Raw genomic sequence first — 19,656 nt, forward strand, 5'->3', positions numbered from 1 at the left:
TTTTTAGCTTTGTGTCTTGTTATAATGTAATTTCCTTTTTGTTGCTTTGATTTTTTCATGCTAGTCGTCTGTGGAGCTGCACTCTCCAGCCCAGCTTCTGCCTCACAGAGCAGAGCACACCTTTCCCTCGCCTTCCCCACTCAGCTCCTCCAGACTAGCGGCAGCAGCAATTAGAAAACGCCTGGTGAAACTTCGAGTCTGCTGAGCTCATCATACAAACAACTCCTAAGAACGGTTGTTAATGGTTAATGTTGTGATGTTGTGCTGAAGACAGTGTGTCAGAACGAGCAGGAGGAGCTTCTTAAAGAAACAGAGGCCCAATTTCAAGGTGTCAAATTTGATACAATTTGATTAAGCTAACATACTTGACTGCTATAAAACAGCACAATGTGCTTGAAAAATACATAATGCCGTCCCTTTAAATGTTTTTAATGGCACTAGTGACCTTTATGCCACAGTAGGAGGAAGGGCAGATAGCGAAACAACGGTAAAACATGCAGCAAATGGCCTGGGGCGAGGAATTGAACCGGGAACAACTGTGTTTAGGGATGTGGCCTCCGTATATGGTGCACCTCCAGTGAGCCATGTAGGAGTTGTCTGAATTATATGTGTAAATATATTGTATCTCAGCAGTTCATCAGACCATGTTTTTGTACTTAATAGGAGATACCGTCTACAACAACCATTCACTTAGGTTATCTGGGGCTAGTTCTTTGCCAGATGTTTTGAGGCGTTGCCATTTTGGAAGACAAAGCGACGACTCAGACCCAGTTTTGCTGCTGATTGCTCAAGGATTTCTCTCAAAATCTTTATTCTCTTTCCTCATCACTCAGATTCCTTCCTCCCAGAGAGTATTCCCACTTCCAGATTCAAGGAAGCGTCTCCGCAGCACAATCTGTGATAACAATGCTGCGTTTCACTGTTTGGTTATACACCCCTCTCTACCTTCTTTCTCAAGTCATAAGCAATCTTTTTATGGCCACAGGGCTTTAGTTTTCTCTCAGCTGAACAACTGGCATGATCTTTCTCCAGGGTGTCCTCATACTTCAGTCTCACTTGAAGGTTTCATTTCTGCACAAGTGGAGATTTTCTTGTTCTGTGACCACACAGTTCATTCCTGAGCAGAGTTCTCCTCTTTGAGACTGCAATTTCTGTCTAGTCAGAAGGGGATTTTACACACATTTCTCTCTAGTTCTTTATAATCTTTGGTTTCCTTCCTCTACCAGGCTTGTCCTGTGCTGAGGGGAGTTTGTTGTTGATGCCCCCAACTCCAGTTCTTGACACCGGGGAAAGCTGTGATAACATTGTCTGGCCTTTTTCTTCTTTGTATGCACCAACATTTTATTTTTCCCCAGTCCAAGCTGGTTTCTTTTGTTTTCAGCATGATGCCCTTTCCTGTGACAGCTCAAACCCTTACTCATGTTTTAGTCTGTGCATGTTGGGAAATATCTCTGGTTTCATTTTTACAGAGTTAACACACATAATGTACAGCACTAATTTCTGCTGTGACTCAAGGGTTATATTGTTGATGCTGGAAATTTCTAGTTTTTTCTGAAACATTCATAATTTTGTGTAAATCTGAAACCAAAGAATATTTTTTACTGCAGATAAAATAACTAATTTTGACACATTTTAAATACCTGCTAATTCTAATATGTAAACAAGTCAACTCTGAAAACATGTCATTAGATCATGAACTGTTTGAGCTTTCTGAATTTCTAACTTTTGACATGCATGTTGACATATATTCATAAACTTATTTCAAGTACAATTGCAGATTGCTTGCAGATTTCTGGCTACCATGTCTGGAAAAAGGTTATTTTGACTAGTCTAGCAAATTTGGATGAAAGCTGTTAAAGTTGTAAGGACACTCAGAGGCAACCTGGAAATTCAACCACACAGGAGTATACAAAACAAAAAAAGTTTATTTTCAGATACTGGTTTCTGCTCAGGGAGAGATCAAACAGCACTGAGGGGAGAGGGGAGAAGGCTGGTGATGTACGGATAAAGGAGGGGTATCTTAGAAATGTTCAGCTTAACTGACCTGTAGAGCAGTGGACGGGTGGGGCAGTGGAACAGAGGGTCTGACAGGGTGACGCAGGAAACCAGTGGAACAGGCTTCTGTGGATGCAATGAAGATCTCCACAAGGAGATCCAAAACCCAACACCAAGGGACTTTGTCGATAAGGCAGAGGTCATACACAGGAGGACAGAGAGCAAACTTAGCTTTGAGGGGCAGGCGATAATCGGTGGTCGTGAGGCAAAGCTTGGGTCAGGGTCCAGAAATCCAGAATAGAAGGGATCCGTGAAGGGCTTGGCAGAAGGGGGGGGGGGTCATAGAAACGCTGAAGGCTTGGAAGGAAACACTGGATCTCTACTGGCTCATGGCTGTCGATAATCTGGCAAGGAAGCAGAGGCTGAGGGGTGTTTAAGTAGGGCAAGGCCCAGGTGGAACAGGTAAGCAATCAGGCGTGGCAGGTGAACTGAATGAGTGCTTAACACAGCATGGACAGGACATGAATCATAACAAAAGTAGGTAAAAAAAAACTAACTCGGATGTTTTGCACTCGTTGATTCAAAGTAATCAATGAGTGCATAATGAAAATCATTTAAAATGTGAGTAATATTGAAGCATTTCGTTAAAAAAAACCCTCTAAAGCCAAAATCTGATCAAATAAACTTGATTATGATTATGTCGTCTATTTCAATTAAAAGAAGTGAATACTTTCTGTACAACTCAGGCTTTCTGGCATTGAGAAAAGGGAACAAAATGCTCCCGTGAACAGGCCTCTGATGACTAGTTCATCCAACTCATATTTTATTGTATTTTGGTCCAAGAACATTCAGTATTGAACAATGAAATGATTTTAAAATCTGACCTTTCATAAAGTACATTGATTTAAGGACTCTGGCAACAGCATTTTGGATGAGCTACAGCTGCCTGATTGATTTTTTTTTACACTTATAAAACTGTTGAGCCACTGGACTTATAGATAATGTTATTGATATTTTGTCCGTATGTTGGTAAATGTAGCTGTCTAACGCTTTTAATTAATTAAATTACTAATTAATTAACTATCTTACTCAAGAACAATATCTCAATGCTTGCTTTTGCATATTTATTTTAATGCAGGCAACATTGTCTAAGCATGTTCATGCAAAGAGTAGTATTTTTAATACATGTTAATATATTATGATTATTTTTGGGATAGACTGTCATAAGACAGCGCATAATTTTGTGGTGGAAAGTAAATGGATATATGTTTTCAACCCTTTATACAACAAAACTTCTAAATAAAACTTGGTATTAACAGTTGCCTTCAGAATTCACGTAATTAGTACATATAATTTCTTTTTTAATTTAATCTCAGCACAAACACAGTTGTCCTGTTTGTTAGAGAACATTTAGAAACACCATTATGAAGAAAGAACGAGGAACACAGCGGACAGGAGCTGAGAAAAAATTTAAAGCAGGTTTAAGTTATAAAACGAAAATCGTGATTTAAATATCTCCAGAAAGACTGTTCACCTGAACAGTGGAACCAAAAACATACCAAGACCTAGTCATCCATCTGAACTGGAGCAGCCAAGAGGACCACAGATGCTGTGAGGGAGCTACAGAGATCTGCTGCTCAGGTGAGAAAATCTGTTAACAGGACTAATATTTGCTGTGAAATCTGCAACTCTGGTCTGGATGGAAGAGTGGCAATTGAAATAAGGGGAAAAAAAACAATTGAAAGAAAACAATAAACTGTGCTGCAGCGAGTGTTAGATACCTATCGTAATTTCTTAGAATGGCTTAGTCCAGGGGTCTGCAACCTTTGCAATCCAAAGAACCCTTTAATCACTCAAACCAGATATTTAAAGCTTATTAAGAGCTCTTAGTGGTTTATGACAGTTTGAAAATAGACAACTTATATTTTTTATCCATATTTTTAGGTTTAAGATAAAAAAGAAAACACACAATTTTGCAAAACTATGATCGATACACATCTTTATAGGGGATTTTGATATTTATGGAAACTGATGTAAAGGAAGCACATTGCTTCCAGCCTAATGATAAAAAAAATAGATTTAAGGAAATGTAACTGGTAACCCTCGTATTGTCATTCTGCTGTGGAAATTAAAATAAATAATTAAATTAAACAGCTGGAAAAACTGCCCTGTATTTCTTCCTATGTCTATATTTCAAAATATTAGATATTTTCTTATCAATTTTTTTTATGCAAAAGGTATTTGGAGGTATTGTGGAGAAGGTCCAAAGAGCCAGGTTGCAAACCCCTGGCCTAGTCAAAGTCTACATATAACTTAGAATCTCTGAAAAGATTTAAAAAGCAGATTTTCACGTGCATATTTTTATTTTTTTAAATAGCTCGTTCATTAGAGTTGAGAAGGAAGAATGAACAAAAACGTCTCTCTACATGTGCAAAAAGTTGCAGCTGTAACTGCGAGACGTTTATGGTCTAAATATTTTTCAAGTAACTACTGGAGCCTCAGACGGCTATTGGAGTATGGGGGGGAAATATTGAGTCTTAATATTTCCAAGGACAACGACGTGCTGGGCATGTTTTTTGTGAAACAGCTTTATTCGGGGAACGCGAGCGCTTCGCCAGAGCCGCCCACGCGAGCCGCGCCTGGTACAGCACAACAAGCGTCCCCTTTGACTGGTCACGTGACAGGGAGGAAAGGAACGAAAGAAAAAAGAAAGAAAGAAAGAACGAACTACAAATAAAGGAAACCAGAGTTTAGCCTGGAGGAGGTAGGAGTCGTCTTTATCCGCAGGTACTCGCACTGTTTTCATGCGCTGTGACTGGAACCGCTCAGATTGACCCTCAGGATGCGTGTTTTGTTCTCACCAAGTGGGAATTTAAATGCCCCCTTCTTGCTAGTTGGCACAGGCAGTGAGGCTGGCTGTTTCACAGAAGGTTCAGCAAAAGTTTCTCTTGCGTTGGCTTGCGTTAATGAAACTGTTGAGTAGTCAGAGATAAGTTCGTGCAAAGTGCTGATGCGTCAAAAGCTTGTGACCCACCAGCAGCCCCGCTGAGGGCTGAATCATCTCCCCGCCCTCCCCTCCCACAGACACGGTGGATTAGCCCTCCTAGGTGGAAGACACGGCTAATCCCGACCGTTTTAAACCGCGTTTCTCTTGGCCGGTGTTGGTAAATGTAGCTGTCTAACGCTTTTTTCTGCTCTGCGTTTGAGGAGACGGATGATGGAGGTGGAGAACCGATGAGCTGGGAAGTCCAGATGTGATGGGAGCACTGGGGCGGCTGTCAGCTGGACATGAGACAAGAACGTAAGTAGTGACCTCTGTTTACCCTGATGTGTCTGCGCCAGGAGCTGTGACTGCGCAAACATTACAGCAGGTGAATTTTCAGCAGGGATTACTAGCTGTTTACTCAATGGGAGACTGGTGGACATGTGATTATACATAGTAAAAAAAAAAAAATGCAACAGTCAGGCTTTTCAAGGTCCAGTCAGGTTGTAAGTGGGGAGAAAATGAAACTATGATCACCGATTTAGCATGATATCCCAGTAGGGAGGAGACTACAGGATGTTACTGTAAGTTAAAACATACAAAAACCATCTAAATTAATACCAAGATCAGGTTTTTAGGTATAAAATTAAGACATTTTTACATTAAGGCAGTTGTTATGATGCGTAACCATGGCAACGGTGTCTTGTTTTTACAACGGGGAGGAGCTGATTAACATCTGAAAACCTCAAAATAATATCTAAACAATGTTATCAGGAGAGCTGAAAAGGAGGTTTTTCATGGAGAGGAGGAGGAAGCTCAAAACGTTTCCTCCATCCCACCATCACGGGCAAGGATTATATATCGCCGACTCCAGCGTCTCCCTGCTTGGCTTTCTAATCATTCGGAAATTTAAAGAGGAGCGGCAAAAGAAAACGACATAGGTTAGCAGCAGTGTTTACCAATAACTGAGGATATCATTCAGACACCTTCCTCCCAACAGCATCACCATCCATGTGACTCTTCGAAGATACTCGAATGATATGGCGTTATGACAACATTTTATTTACGTTTGACATAAAGCATTTTTGAATTGAGCTGAATTTCCGGAACTGTGAGTGACTGCCTGAACTCAAGGGCCTGGTGCGACTGGAGAAGCTCAACAACTCGGAAAAATAATGGGGAGGAAGGATGTTAGGAGCTTCAACAAGTAATAAAAGTTTAAAATCTACTCTGAGGCAGATGGGAAGCCAGTGTAGTGAAGCTGAAACAGGTGTAATGTGTTCCTGTCTGAGTGTTTGTTAAAGGGCGAGCTGCTGGGTCCAGAACAAATGATCTATGAAGAATGATCTACCTGTTTACACGGCACGAATACATGTTATCAGCCAGATTACTTCATTGGTTTGTAATAGTGTCATTATTCAGAAAAAATGTCACATTTGTTATTGCAGGAAATGACATTTGTAAGGGAGCTGTGCCGATTTATTGACTTTGATTTTCTTAATTTTGGGAGGTCAGTGATTGGCCAATACTTGCATGTGAAGCCAGTTTTATCCCCTGATCTTATCGGCCTCAGCAAACGTTTAAAAATCTTTGCTGAGAGGTTTGACTGACAGACCGACCCACCACGTCATATTTGCACATTTGCAGTTAACAACAGCCACCACACTCTTACCAACTCGGCGTCTTTATTGCTGTATTGCGACATTTCAGAAAACTACAAAATAGGAATCGGTAAAAGATTGGTAATTGGCAATCAAGCAGAAAACTGCAAGCGATGCACCCCTAAGTTATTGAACCTTTATGAAAAACCCACTGTCTTGACGGTTCTTGATGTTTGTTCTTCTTTTAGGTGAATAAAGACTCTACAGGGCGGAGAAGGATGAAGCTAAACGAACGCAGCGTGGCGCACTACGCCACCTGTGATTCGCCACCAGACAAGACTGGCTTCCTGTTCAAAAAGGGCGAGCGCAACACGGCGTATCACCGCCGCTGGTTCGTCCTGAAGGGCAACATGCTCTTCTACTTTGAGGAGCGAGACAGCCGAGAGCCCATCGGCGTCATCGTCCTGGAGGGCTGCACCGTGGAGCTGTGCGAGTCCGTGGAGGAGTTCGCCTTCGCCATCAAGTTCGACTGCGCCAAGGCGCGGGTGTACAAGCTGGCAGCGGAGAACCAGGCGGCCATGGAGTCGTGGGTGAAGGCTCTGTCGAGGGCCAGCTTCGACTACATGAGGCTGGTGGTGAAGGAGCTGGAGAGGCAGCTGGAGGAGATCCAGGATGCCGCCGGAGCTGGAGGTCAGCAGGCCAGGCCGAAGCCTTCCCGGCGGAATCAAGTGGCGCGATCCAGGTCCGGGGCGTCCTCCTCTTCGTCTTCATCATCTTCCCTCTCGTCATCGTCAAGCGCTCCTTCCATGGCCGCCGTTTACTCTGCTCAGAAGATGCTTCAGGATGAGGTGCAGCTCATCTCCGGGAGTTCCAGGGAGAACGGAGTCGCATGGAGCAAACCTCCGTCCGCCACGGCTAACGGGTCGGCAGAGGCGGCGCCGTCCTGCATGACCTGGGACGGCTGCACGGATGCAGGGACGCTGTCTGGATGTGCGGGCGACGGCGGGAGGGCTCCGCCAGTGCCACCACGGCGGTTAGGAGCGTCTCTGGAGAGCCCGGTCTCTCCTGACACAGCCTGCTTCTCCAAACTCCATGACTGGTACGGCACGGAGGTGGAGGAGCTGAGAGCGCAGTGGCTGCAGAGCCAGTAGACTGATGGAGGAGGAGGAGAAGCAGGAGGAAGAGGTTCAGTCATTCCTTTCGGATCATTCTCCAGTGCTTCCTGAACTTTCCACACAGCAAAACATTAAAAACAGTCTGATATCAAAAATCAGTCTAATTATTTAAACAAAAGCAAAACATTTGGGAGTGATTTCCATTTCCAATCTTGTCTTCTATAGAGGAATCTGTTGTGTTTTTAATCTAACACTATCTGCTCTGCAATCAAGAAGCACAAAATATGCCCACAAAATAGTAATTTCCTTAAAATATTAAGAACACACTACTTAAGAAGGGAATGATCAGATTTTCTTTAACTCACAGAGTGGTCATAGAGGGTATTTCAATCAGAAAAATGTGTTTTCTACAGCAATCACTGCAAATTGTTTTGTCGCTTCCTGTACGTTTGTAACATCTAATTTGTTTTCTGTCATGTTTTCAACCATTCGGGTTAAGATTACTAATCTGTCTAGTTATCAGGAAAAATGCTGAAAGTAAATACTACAATATACAGTGACTTGCCAAAGTTTTATACCTCTTAAACTTTTTCACCACAAACTTGAATGTAGTTATTATCAGGAGTTATGTGACAGGCCAACACAAATAATCTGAAAGATCTGGCAATACCAACTTAAGCACATAAAGAGACTGAAATGTTTTCCCATTCTTCTTCTGCACAGATCGGCTGGAGCTAATTAGATTATTTCTGGATTTTTATGTTTTCTTTTGTTTCCACTAAAATACGATGTAGTTTGTGCCTGGAAAGTGACCCAATGTTGAAAAACTTGTGCAGTACTAAGATGTTAACAGATAATTAGACGCATCCGCTGCCCTCGGAGCGCTAACAGTCTGATTTTCTGATTCCAGTGAATATACAGAAACCGTTCACCTGAACCAGGTTCTCGATGCTATGTAAAAACAATAGCACTTTTGCGTTCCCCACTTAAAGCTCCCTGGGTTTCTCCCCGGAGGCCTTGGCAGTTGCCAACATCCTCGCCGCAGTCACCAGGGACCATGTGTGGAGCTGGATGTTCTGATCAAGGCAATAGAAACCTTTTTATTTTTAGTCGCTCTTATCCAGCGGCCAGATGATGCTGTGTCATAAGAGTGCTTGTCATTTATTCCCCGTTGAGTCTCATGCTCCATGGAAAAGGAGGCGGTTTATCCGCAGGATTTATTGGTCCCAGTTCCTGTTTTTGTCTTGATCTGAAGCACAATCCAGTCTGGAGTTTCGATTGTATATTTACAACTTATTTACTGTGAATGTTACTGATAAGACGTCTCACAGGCCTGGAACGAACGTGAACACCCAATTTTATTCGATTTGGATACAGATATTTACTAATCCGTACTAAAAACGAACACTAACTTCTTCACAGTGGGTATTTTAAAACTATTTGCTTTTTTTTTTTAATCCATCTTAGGGTTGATTTGTTTTGTATGTGCCTTATGTTTTCTTGAGAATAGACAACTTATAATCATTTCCACGTGATTTTAACATTGCCTTACGTTTCCTTGTTGCCAAAGGCTCATCTTAATGCAATCACTTTTTGACAATGAGTAACTTGTTGTACTCTGCATCAACGCACCACAATATCATTCCAGTTAAGCACTCAGCTTGTGCAGACAGACAATGGAAAAGGTACAGTGAGGATTTTGTTTTTAATGCCAACACCTACATGACTTTTAACGTGTTATCTAAAGTTTTACATGCATTTTTAAACATAATGTTTATGTAATTGTAAGGTAGTGGAAAGTATGAATGTTTCATTTTGACTGTAAAATGTTTTTAAAAGGTGCCAAAAGAGAAAAATGCATTTTCCCTTTCATCTTGCATTTTCAGTGTTACGTTATATAATTGAACTTTCCTGTCTTTTTTAGAGAAAAAGCAATAGTACAATGTTATTCCACGGTACACAAATATATGTATGTTTTGTGTAAATCACTTATTAAAGCATTTTCAATCCACTGAAGTTGTGAGTTTTCATAATTAAAATGTATCTATGCTGCTAAGTTAAAAAGATGTAATTGTTTTAATCACTCGGTTCAAGAAATTAAACATAAAGATTTATTACTGACACTTTACGATATTTCTGCCAATTAGAGGATTGTGGCTTACACTTGCTGAAACAAAAACATGGAATAGAAACAAAATAGAAATGTCTCTTATTGTTTCACAGTGGGGAAAATTGAGGAACCAGCAGAAAATTATAGGTAATTAGAAGCATAATTATTAAAACTAAAGTATAAAACGTATAAAAACAGAAGCATAAGAGATTGTGCAGTATGGGCAAAACAAAATGTACAAAATATATGTGTATGCTTGTGTATGAAATAATTCAAGAACTGAAAAATCTTCAAATAACAGCAAGGGTGTAATTATATAATCTACTGTGAGGAAGGATCTGCGATCGCGCTCTTTTGTGCATCTGGGATGCAGCAGTCTCTCACACAAATATTTTTAAAATAGTTTTTTATTTTACATATTACTTTAAGGAAACATTAGGGTCAGAAATAGGAGTTTTAGCCTCTGAAAATGTGAACATGAATTAAAATATTTGTGATAGAGAAATGGGATGTTATGGCTGACACAATCATGGGGAAGGCTGCTGACTTGACAGCTGTCGTGCAAAAAGTCACAAACTTCACAAGGAGGGTAAGCCACAAACAGTTGTGTCTAAAGTAGCTCGCTGTTCACATAGTGCTGCATCCAGGCATATTTGTGGTAAAGTTGAGCAAATGTTACAACCGCAGCCTTCAGAGGACCGCGAACCAAAGCTCATTCAAGACTCTGAGGGAGATTCTCAGGGAATCGGTTGTTTTTTAGACACTGACCTTTCTAGAGTCATAACGGGCTCACCTGGCATCCAAGAATGTTAAAAACACCATAAAATCAGATGTAATTTGACACAGAGGCTGGCTAAAGAGGTTATATTAGAGTGATGTCTAAACCGTTTCCCATGCAGATCAAAATCAGCATAAATTCAAAGTACTCAGGTGTTTTTCCAACTTAAAGAGCAAAATAATTTAGGTGTGTATTCTTTTAACCCAGTCAATTTGATGTCCATTACTTGAATGACACAAAGCTTGCATCATTGTAAATCCAAAAATGTGCCTCAGATGTTTTCCTTCATACAATAACTCTTTTCGTCAAGTGTTTTTTTTTTTTTTTTTTTTAATTCTGTTGGTCCACAAAATGTTTTATTCTATTCCCAGCAACAAAAACAAGAACTTCAGAATTCAATACAAGGGTGTGCTTAAGTCTATTTTGGAGTAAAAACTCACGTGATATTTGTGGCCCCACCATGAAACACAAAATAAGAAAATGAACATGGATAGTTACAGAAAAACACTTTGTCTTCATTGAAAGTCTCTTTAGCTGTACGGACAAATTTGTACCATTTTCTAACTGTGTTTTTTGGCCACAATTTGGGGTTAGAGTATATTTCAAGGACAAAGGCATATTTTCTACTGAAAATATTGCAGATTTTCAACCTTACTTTTTACCGGTGCGTCGTGTAATTTTGTAATATCAGCTTGGATGTTGTATTTTACGAACCTGAAAGCTGAACGTGGAAATTAATCTGCTTTCATTACAAGTAGGGCTATGGTGGAGCTGTTGCCTTATGCCAAACGGTCCTGGGTTCAAATCCTGACCTGGGGTTGTTCTGCATGGAGTCTGCATGTTCTCCATATATGTGTGGGTTCTCTCTGGCTGCACTCATTTACATGCTCTGTGTTCACTTCTTAATCAAATATTTTGTGCAATAACACCACAGAAATCCGTGGTGAACTCCTGTTTGAGTTGCTGTTTCCTGTATTTACTCACAAGCCCGGTAAGTTTCAGTCATTAACGCAAACGAGCCTGATGCTCTGCAGCCTGTCTCTCACCAGGTGTCACTGTGGAACAGTTTTAGATCTGGGTCTGAATCATCTTTTCTGTTCACACTTCTGCCCGAAAAGGTAACCATCTGGATAAACAAAGTCCGAATAAAAGCATGTCCGGAAATACATTTCATGGTTTCACTGGAGACATGTTTCAAATGTGCCTTGCTGCTGTGGAGCAATAGAAATCAAACGTAAGTACTTTAAATGCAACTCATCAAGCATTGTGAATTGGTGTGTGGAGGGGTTAAGGGGTGGGGGTTATAACAAGTTGCATAAGCTGATAGAGATACTACACCCCCCTGAGTTTGAGCGGGTTAGCTTGTTTATGTCATCCTCAAAGCTTCAACTGAAACTTTACAGGGTCTTTGTGTCAGAAAATACGAATAATATTCAATGTGTCCATGAGATTATTTACATGCAACCTAAAACTACGGCGGACCTACTTAAAAATGTGATAGTATAAAGACTTTTTGTGAAAGTCTGAGTACTTTCTGCATCTTGCACATTCCGTTCCTGATCCTTAGACTCCGGGCTGCAGCAAGACTACAGAGGAGCTACTTCCTGAAAAGGGAATTTCAAAATAAAACCACCCATTTTCATTTAGCTCTTTCAATGACAGTAATGTCAAAACGCTTTAAAACATTTTTTAAAATCGTCTTGTAATATTTATCTATGTTATATCCATCCATCCATTGTGTTGTGCTCATCCTAGAACAGTAAGATAAGTCATTTTTCATGCAGGTGAAAAACTAGAAATCACCTGCATTTCCTTTTATGGAGCCATTTCAATTTCGATTTTGTACGCTATCTCCTATTGTAAAAGCATCTCCACTTTCATTTCTAATCTTTTTATTTTCTCAGGTAAAGTGGCAGAAATGTTGACAAACTGGTTGAACAGATCCATGTGAGTGGCTAATTTACTGAGACACCACCTGTTAGAAATGTTTTGGAAGAATTTATTACAACTATCACAAACTTTTTTCAATGTGTCAGCCATATTGGATTTTAAAGAAACTTCGGAAGTTTTAAAGTATGATATATTTCCAACCTGGAACCAAAAAGTACAAAACATTTGAAACAGTTCTCTAATTATGGTTGAAGAAAATAAAAACAGAACTTCAAGCATTGACATTTAGATTCAACATGCAGCAGAAATTAGGTTTATAAAATCCTTCTATGCCTTCTCTCTTTGTAGAGGATACAGGCCTTCAACCCGATATGTTTCTCCAGGAAGTGTGTTGTCCTCCTGCACAACTCACATCTCTGTCACTGAAACTGGTCGCTCCCATGAGGCCATTTGCATTAACGTCAGAATCCTAAAAAGAATTCTGAGCTTAACATAAAATATTTTGAGAAATAGTCAGAATTTTGATAATATTATAAGAATTCTGAGGGGGAAAATCAGAATTTTAAAATAAAATTAAAAACAAAATCCGAGATTAAATTAAGAATTCTGAGATTAGTGTGACTTTTCTGAGAGAAGAGGTTAGAAATCAGAGATTAAAGTCAGAATTATGTTTTTCAGCAACCAAAAAAAAAAAAAATTAATAATCCTTTTATTTTGAATGTACAATAACCGGAAGTAGTAGGCTGTACGCCGTCCATCTTGACAGCTGCTTCGCACTCGCTTGGACCGCGGCATTTTTTTTTCTACACGGCGGAAATGAACATCAAGTTCGTGGCTGAAAGTTTTCTTTTCCTCTTTTTTGTCGTGGAAGGCCAGTCGCATGCAGACACAATGAGAGAGAAAGCGAAGGGCTTTTCCATGCGAACCTTTCCCTCTGAAGTCCACTTTGTTCTGCTGCTGCTCGGCGCTTAGATGCTACTTTAGATGCCTCTCTGCACATTTCCGTTATGCGAAGTCCAACTTGGTGGTTAGTCGTCGTGCTGCGGTGGGTGCCCGTCCGAGATAACGGAGAACGTGAGTACGCATCGCAGACCTTTTCGACCTGTACCCACCTTTTCTCTCCTAAAACTGCTGCTACATGACGAACTTTTCAGGTTTCTGAAGTCCAAAATAGCCAGCTGCGGATGTTGAAGTGGCGAAGTTGAAAACATTTTACTTATTTTCTGAGCAAACACAGTACAGAAATGTGGTGGCGTGGAGTTTAAAGGGTCTCCCTCTGCACGTCACTGGTGTTAAGCAGATGTTTTTGCACATAAATAAAATATAAATATTTTAAAGATGGACATCATGTTAAAACTCGTGGTCTTTCATTGCATCGTCAGAAAAAACAAACAAACAAACAAACAAAACAAAAAAAACCGTCAACTAGTAGCTAAACCCTCAGCTTTGGAAACATGTGCTGCCTGTCAGTGTTTTATTATTTTTTTACAAAAATTTGGCACAGAACTGTCTCCGGTCACCATGGTGATGACACAACTCTGAAGTCATGTCACGCATCGTGCATGTCCACCTATTTGTTTCTATCATTATTTGCATATTAAAATGGATGCAATTAGATTTTTTTGTGCTTGCAGGATCACTTGGGGAAGCAGATATTTAATTTTATGACCCGCTGCTGAATGTCCGGCCAACCAAAGCAGTGCTGTTTGTGTCCATGTGTGTCTCCTGGCTCAGTTTGTCTATATTTGTCATGTGCACGTTCAGTTTTAGACTCCTGGCATTTTCACTGGCCTATTCCAAGGTTCAGATTTAGGTCAGGCCATTCGTTTTCTTGTTTCTGGTAGGCTTACAGTTATGTTTTATGACTGCTTTAAATCAAAGTCCGATTCTTGGCTTTACAGAGTCTAAATTAACAATTGTGCATCTTTACTGAGACACATCTTTGCTGTGCTACTTGTAGGATTGAAAGCTTACTGCAAAATTGCTACTAAAGTAATTATAAGTTTACTTTTGAAAAGATAGACTGGCCTTTTTGTTTCGTTGTGTGGAGCCTCGTTTAACACAGAATTGCCCCTTCCTGACTGTTTGCTGCTCACTGCTTGTTAGCTGCCTGAAAGAACTCTACTACACTTGTCTCATGTAGTTGTGGTGTGGAAATTGAAGAGACGCCACACATTCCTCTTATTAATGCTGTTTAAAAACAGAAGTCAGAAAACAGCGACAAGCAGCCAACTGCAGACTAGTCGTTTAAGCAAGTGAAGCTAGCTATTCAGCTAATTACGAATAATTGTTGTATAAAGATCTGTAAAAGTTAAATAACTTGAATAAGTGGAGATTTATTCTAAACTAGGAATGTACAATATATTATGGGACTAACATCATTATCTGTATAATTTTTAACATATCTGCGTCAGTTCAACATGAAAAAACTGGGCTGATATTAGTAGCCAACCTTTATCTCCATCTTGTTGCTGTTTATGTTTGTGTTTTTGGAGGGGATTGGTCATGAGACATGACCATGCATTGTAGGATTGTGGGGCCACAAATGCAATATTAATATCGGATGTTGGTATAAGCCCAAATTTCATACTGGTGCAAGGTTTCCCCCCAGAAAACTTGCTAAGCCTGGTGGTTTGGTGGTTGCGCGCTCGGCAGTCATTCATCCAGCCGCCTGCCGTGTTTTTGAGCTAAAAAATGTTTAAAGTTTGCAGGAAATTGGAAAATATCACTTGATAATTATGTGTTCTGAACAGCTATGGTCTTAAAAAATGCAAACATTTAAAAAACTTAAATAGATAAGAAATGCTAAGCCTGGTGGGGGCACAAGTAAAGCCTGGTGGCCCGCCAGGCTTATAATGCACTGGGGGAAAACCCTGTGGTGCATTCCTATTCTAAACATTCGCTCCAAATCGATAAATAAATCCTCTAAACAGCATTATCACTGTTGTAGTCACTATAGTCCATTATTTTAACAACAGTCAGAGTAATTGTTTTTCTGTTTTAATTAAAAACAGTTGGATCATATTATTCTTTGTTGCTTAGTATTTTTGTTTAAATGCTGTGAATCTCATACCTGCCCATGTCCAATCAAAAGTCAGGCTTTCAAATCTTATCCTGTTGCATGCAAGCACCACTTTAAACAGCTGTAGCACCAGATGCTAGTGGATCTTACAAATAACAGGTTGATTGTTAAAATTTAGTGGAAATAACTTAAATTATTAATTGCTCACATGCATAAACTGATGTGCAAAACATTTTCCTGAAATAAGATCAAGCTAGATTTCTATCAACACTTTTTGCTGCAAAATGATTTCTGCAGCTTAGAGCTTTTTTTGCTGTGAAGACAGTGAACGCACGTCAGCATGTTGCATCTGATACCTCTTCCTCCTGCAAAATGGCCACAAGCTGGTGTTTTAAAAGTCTGTCGTAAATAGCTGTAGGAAAAGCATGTTCTCACGGAGTTTAAAAAAGAAAGTAACGTCAAAATATTCACAACGCAGACGGCTCGCATCACATGATACAAGTATTCACTGAGAAACGCTTCATTCTAGTCAGATTTTTATATTAAGCAATTACCTTGTTAATTGCTTGTAAGCAGTAATACTGGCTGTAACCTACACATCAAACACAGTGTAAAACTAGCGTTCTGTCATGTCATATTGACTTTCTTACTAGTTTGTAATCGATCCATATGCTTTGAAGCACATTTCGAGTTTGTAGTAATACCAGAACCCATCTGAGGTTTAAGTTCCTGCAAGATTTAGTCATTTAGATACAATCGCTGTCCCACCTTGAATCACTGAACACAAAAGAGAGACAGACGTTCCCCAGGGTGAGGAAGTAACGTCTGCAAACATGCTTTCCAGGGTTTTACTCACCTGCAGATTTCTCTTTGGAAAAAGACGGGCCTAGACAAAATCTCTGTCCTTTTTTTTTTTTTTTTCCAAGCTTCCAGACTCTTACTTTGGACTTCTAGACATAAATTAATTGTTTTTGTTGCTCTTTAAGTGTTCTCTTGAAGTTTGCTGAGTTGATCCTCATGCCAACCGTACAGTGAAACCCTTAAAACTGAATCATTATAATTTGATGAAGTTGAATTTTCTTCCCTGAATCTTGTGGCACATTAGATTAACTCTGTTGTACATTTTTCCTGCTATGAATATCCTGGGATTCTCCCCCAGATGGTGGCATGACACTTGATCAGTGGGGTTATAACAAGGTTTTCTGCAAATTGACAAGATTATTTGGTTAGCCGGTTTGTGCACTGAAAATAAATCTCCTTGAGAAGAAGAAATAAAAAGTGTCTTTTTGGAAATTAAACTATTTTTTTATTTTATTTTTGTCAATTCGAGCCTCCTGCAGCTTGATCTCCTTGCTTGTAGTCATGCACAAGCAAAACAGACATTGCAGAAACACAAACTAGAAAATGTGTCACACTCTTTAACCCCGAGTATCAGCTACAGATCAGGCAATGTCATGGTTCCATGTCTTTAGCTGAGATGTTATCGCAGACATCAGCTCTTCCGTTTCCCTCAGGGGGTTCTAAGAAATCCACTGGTGAGACCACGAGAAAGATCTGACCCACTGTGGCCTCGCAGGGAGGGGATGTGAGCGTGAAAAGAGTGAAATGAGAAAGATTGGAGCTAATTCGGGGGATAACTTGGCAGGCAAATACAGGTCAGATTCTGCCAGAAGAGAAAATATAAAATAAAACCCAGATGCATGCAAAGAACTGAAGATGTGGCTTTTGTTTTTTGTTTTTTTTCTGGTGACAAAATGCTTTTTCTTTTGCAGTAAGTGTGTATTTATAGTATCTGGCTTACTTTGCTGTTAATGCCATAAATATCAGCTTTTTAGGCCTGCAGTGTCCCTGAGTGTGCTTTACAATAAGTGTTATTTAAAGTCACTGTACTTGCTCGTGTTTACTTCAGAGCAAATCTGTTTTTTTTTCGTTGGAAGAATGTTGATTATAGGTTCGATTTATCTGCAGCACCGCAAGGATGTTGCTAAAAAATTTGAATGTGCCTGTAGACTGCAGGTTTCCTCCTCAGGTTGTGCAATCAGGCTTGTGAAGAGAAAGCTGTGTGCTTCAACGGATCTGTCCAGTCCCCAGGCTGAAACAGTCTTATGACTTTTAATCAGTTAGTTTGATCATCAGTTCAAAGTTTCAGTCACTTTTCAAACAAGATTGTTGGGTGAAAATCCCTGTGCAGTTTATATTTTATTAGCGAAACCCGAAATCAGATAAATGGAAAAGTGACGAGAGTGAAAATAATTGTCTCATTGGTACACACACACACACACACACACACACACACACACACACACACACACACACACACACACACACACCGAATACCTACTGTGGTGTGTGTGTTTAGCAGAAATGGGAGTCGAGCCTCAGCTGAAGTGAAAGTAGGATCTCATTCTCACGCGAAAATACCACGTTTGCGTCATGTTAGCATTTACTCAAACGCAGAATATGCTACCGATGCAGAAAAGCAGAAATCTTGGGTTATTGGGTATTTTGTAAGAGGGAACGCTAAAACTCGGAGTGGCTCCTCATTAGTCCCAATGTGGAAAAGTTTATAACTCCTGAAATAGCCTTCCAGGAAGTCAGATGGCTGCAAATGATTCACAGCAGATCAGAGTGACTGAAGGAGTCAATTATCTCTCAACCAAATCCCTTCACACACAGTCACGCTCTCACACACACACACACACACACACACACACACACACACACACACACACACACACACACACACACACACATATGACAGCGTTGAAGATGTCTTACCATGAATATCACAAATCGCAATGAATAACAAGCACATTACAAGCAGGGAGGGGGGCGGCTGGAGGGTGACTCATTCATAAAGTCATGACGGAGATGCTTGTTGTGCTCAAATATTTGAATTGGCTGAAATTGTCTGATTTGACTCAGCCGAGTCATGAATGATGAGTTGTTGTTGTTGGTTTCTCAGAAACGTAGCCTGAGGTTCAAGGATTTCCAGTAAGGGGTTGAGGTGAGTTTGAGTCGCCGAGAAAAATGCTTAAAATGCACCAAAAAGTGTTTCAGTGAATCCAAGGGCATGCAGAGGTTTGCATTGGAGTTGGGGATGACAAAGTTGCAAAAAGCAGAAACCATGAAAACATTTCCATTCAGCAACCTTTGCGCTACTTTGCGGGATTTGATCGTGTTCGTCTCTATTGATGCTGCAGCTGAAGGCTGCTGGGAACACATGGGTGTTTTTAAAGATACTTCAAAACAGGAAGTGAAGATGCCGCTCCAATATGTGAAGGTCATGAATGAAAAACCCAGTCATTGCCACTATATCCCCTTTTTTGGTATTTAAATTGGGTGAATTGCAGTTAACACCATGGTAGGAGTGAACTAGCTAAGCTTCTTTTACTCATCCTGAGAGATGAGGTTTAGAAATGTGAGCATAAACGGGCATTAAATAGCAACCTTCCTGGCATTTAGTCATAATATGAATTTTGACTCATATGCTGAGTTTTTTTAAAAACAATTTTCCCCTGTCACTTTTATATGACTAAATAATAACCACATATTACTTTGATGAGTTATTGTACTTTGACAACTCTGAGGCCCAGAGGTATTTTTTCACCTCCTCTTATCTAAAAGCTCTATCAATTCAGCTTTTCCATGTCATTATGTGACTTTAGGGCATCCTATAAATGTCAACATCTCTCTCTGCATGATATTACATGGTATGCAGTGTATTATAAATAATTTATTATCACAGAACCAGCTCCCTAGCTTTGCTGCTACCTTTCCATGCGGTTTCGCCTCCGTCCTTTTCCCACGCCACAGGAAACGGCCAGAAAGTGGCCCTGACTTTATTTCTGTGTGTCTTAAGAATAGCTGCATTGTGTTATTGCTGTGGGAATGCAGGAGAGAGCAAGAGAATATTTTAGCCAAAACAAAAGCTCTGTGTACTTGGCAGTATTGGCAGTATTTTGTCTATACATGCAACAATAAACAAGAGGTGGAGCACAAAGGCTTGGGGTTAATTTGGCCGTTCTGCGATTCGTGCCCCTCGTTACGTACCAATGTGTTGCCTTTTCTCTGCTTCCTACTTTTATTTTGTACCTATGTGCTAAAACTTCTGGTTAGTTTTAATTATTTGCAAGCATTAGCAAGATAAATTGTTAAAAAA

At 40.1% G+C, this 19,656-nt stretch overlaps 2 protein-coding genes across 5 annotated transcripts in view; both read left to right on the forward strand.

The window, feature by feature from the left end:
- The first annotated feature begins 4,443 nt into the window (after positions 1-4,443).
- Positions 4,444-9,705, forward strand: pheta1 (PH domain containing endocytic trafficking adaptor 1). 4 transcript variants are annotated; one of them, XM_014995921.2, is made up of 3 exons: positions 4,444-4,782; positions 5,203-5,296; positions 6,828-9,705. In XM_014995921.2, the coding sequence occupies exon 3, from the start codon at positions 6,858-6,860 to the stop codon at positions 7,728-7,730; it is 873 nt and encodes a 290-aa protein (XP_014851407.2). In that variant the 5' UTR covers positions 4,444-4,782; positions 5,203-5,296; positions 6,828-6,857; the 3' UTR covers positions 7,731-9,705. The 4 variants fall into 4 exon arrangements, with proteins under 4 accessions (XP_014851407.2, XP_014851410.2, XP_014851408.2 ...); XM_014995924.2 differs by having other exon boundaries at positions 5,206-5,296; XM_014995922.2 differs by having other exon boundaries at positions 4,444-4,759.
- A 2,904-nt stretch (positions 9,706-12,609) lies between these two features.
- Positions 12,610-19,656, forward strand: part of sh2b3 (SH2B adaptor protein 3) — a 57,914-nt gene continuing 50,867 nt past the window's right edge. Inside the window, exon 1 of the mRNA XM_014995929.2 lies at positions 12,610-13,546. The gene's annotated coding sequence lies outside the window, so the exon portion shown is untranslated. The remainder of the gene's footprint in view (positions 13,547-19,656) is intronic.

This window comes from Poecilia mexicana, unplaced genomic scaffold, assembly GCF_051168715.1.
Source record: "Poecilia mexicana isolate PSO_F unplaced genomic scaffold, ASM5116871v1 scaffold_9, whole genome shotgun sequence".
Taxonomy (NCBI): Eukaryota; Metazoa; Chordata; class Actinopteri; order Cyprinodontiformes; family Poeciliidae; genus Poecilia; species Poecilia mexicana.

Bases quoted from the DNA above. Each gene is read 5' to 3' on its own strand.
- pheta1 (XM_014995921.2), top strand. From the start codon at position 6,858: ATGAAGCTAAACGAACGCAGCGTGGCGCACTACGCCACCTGTGATTCG.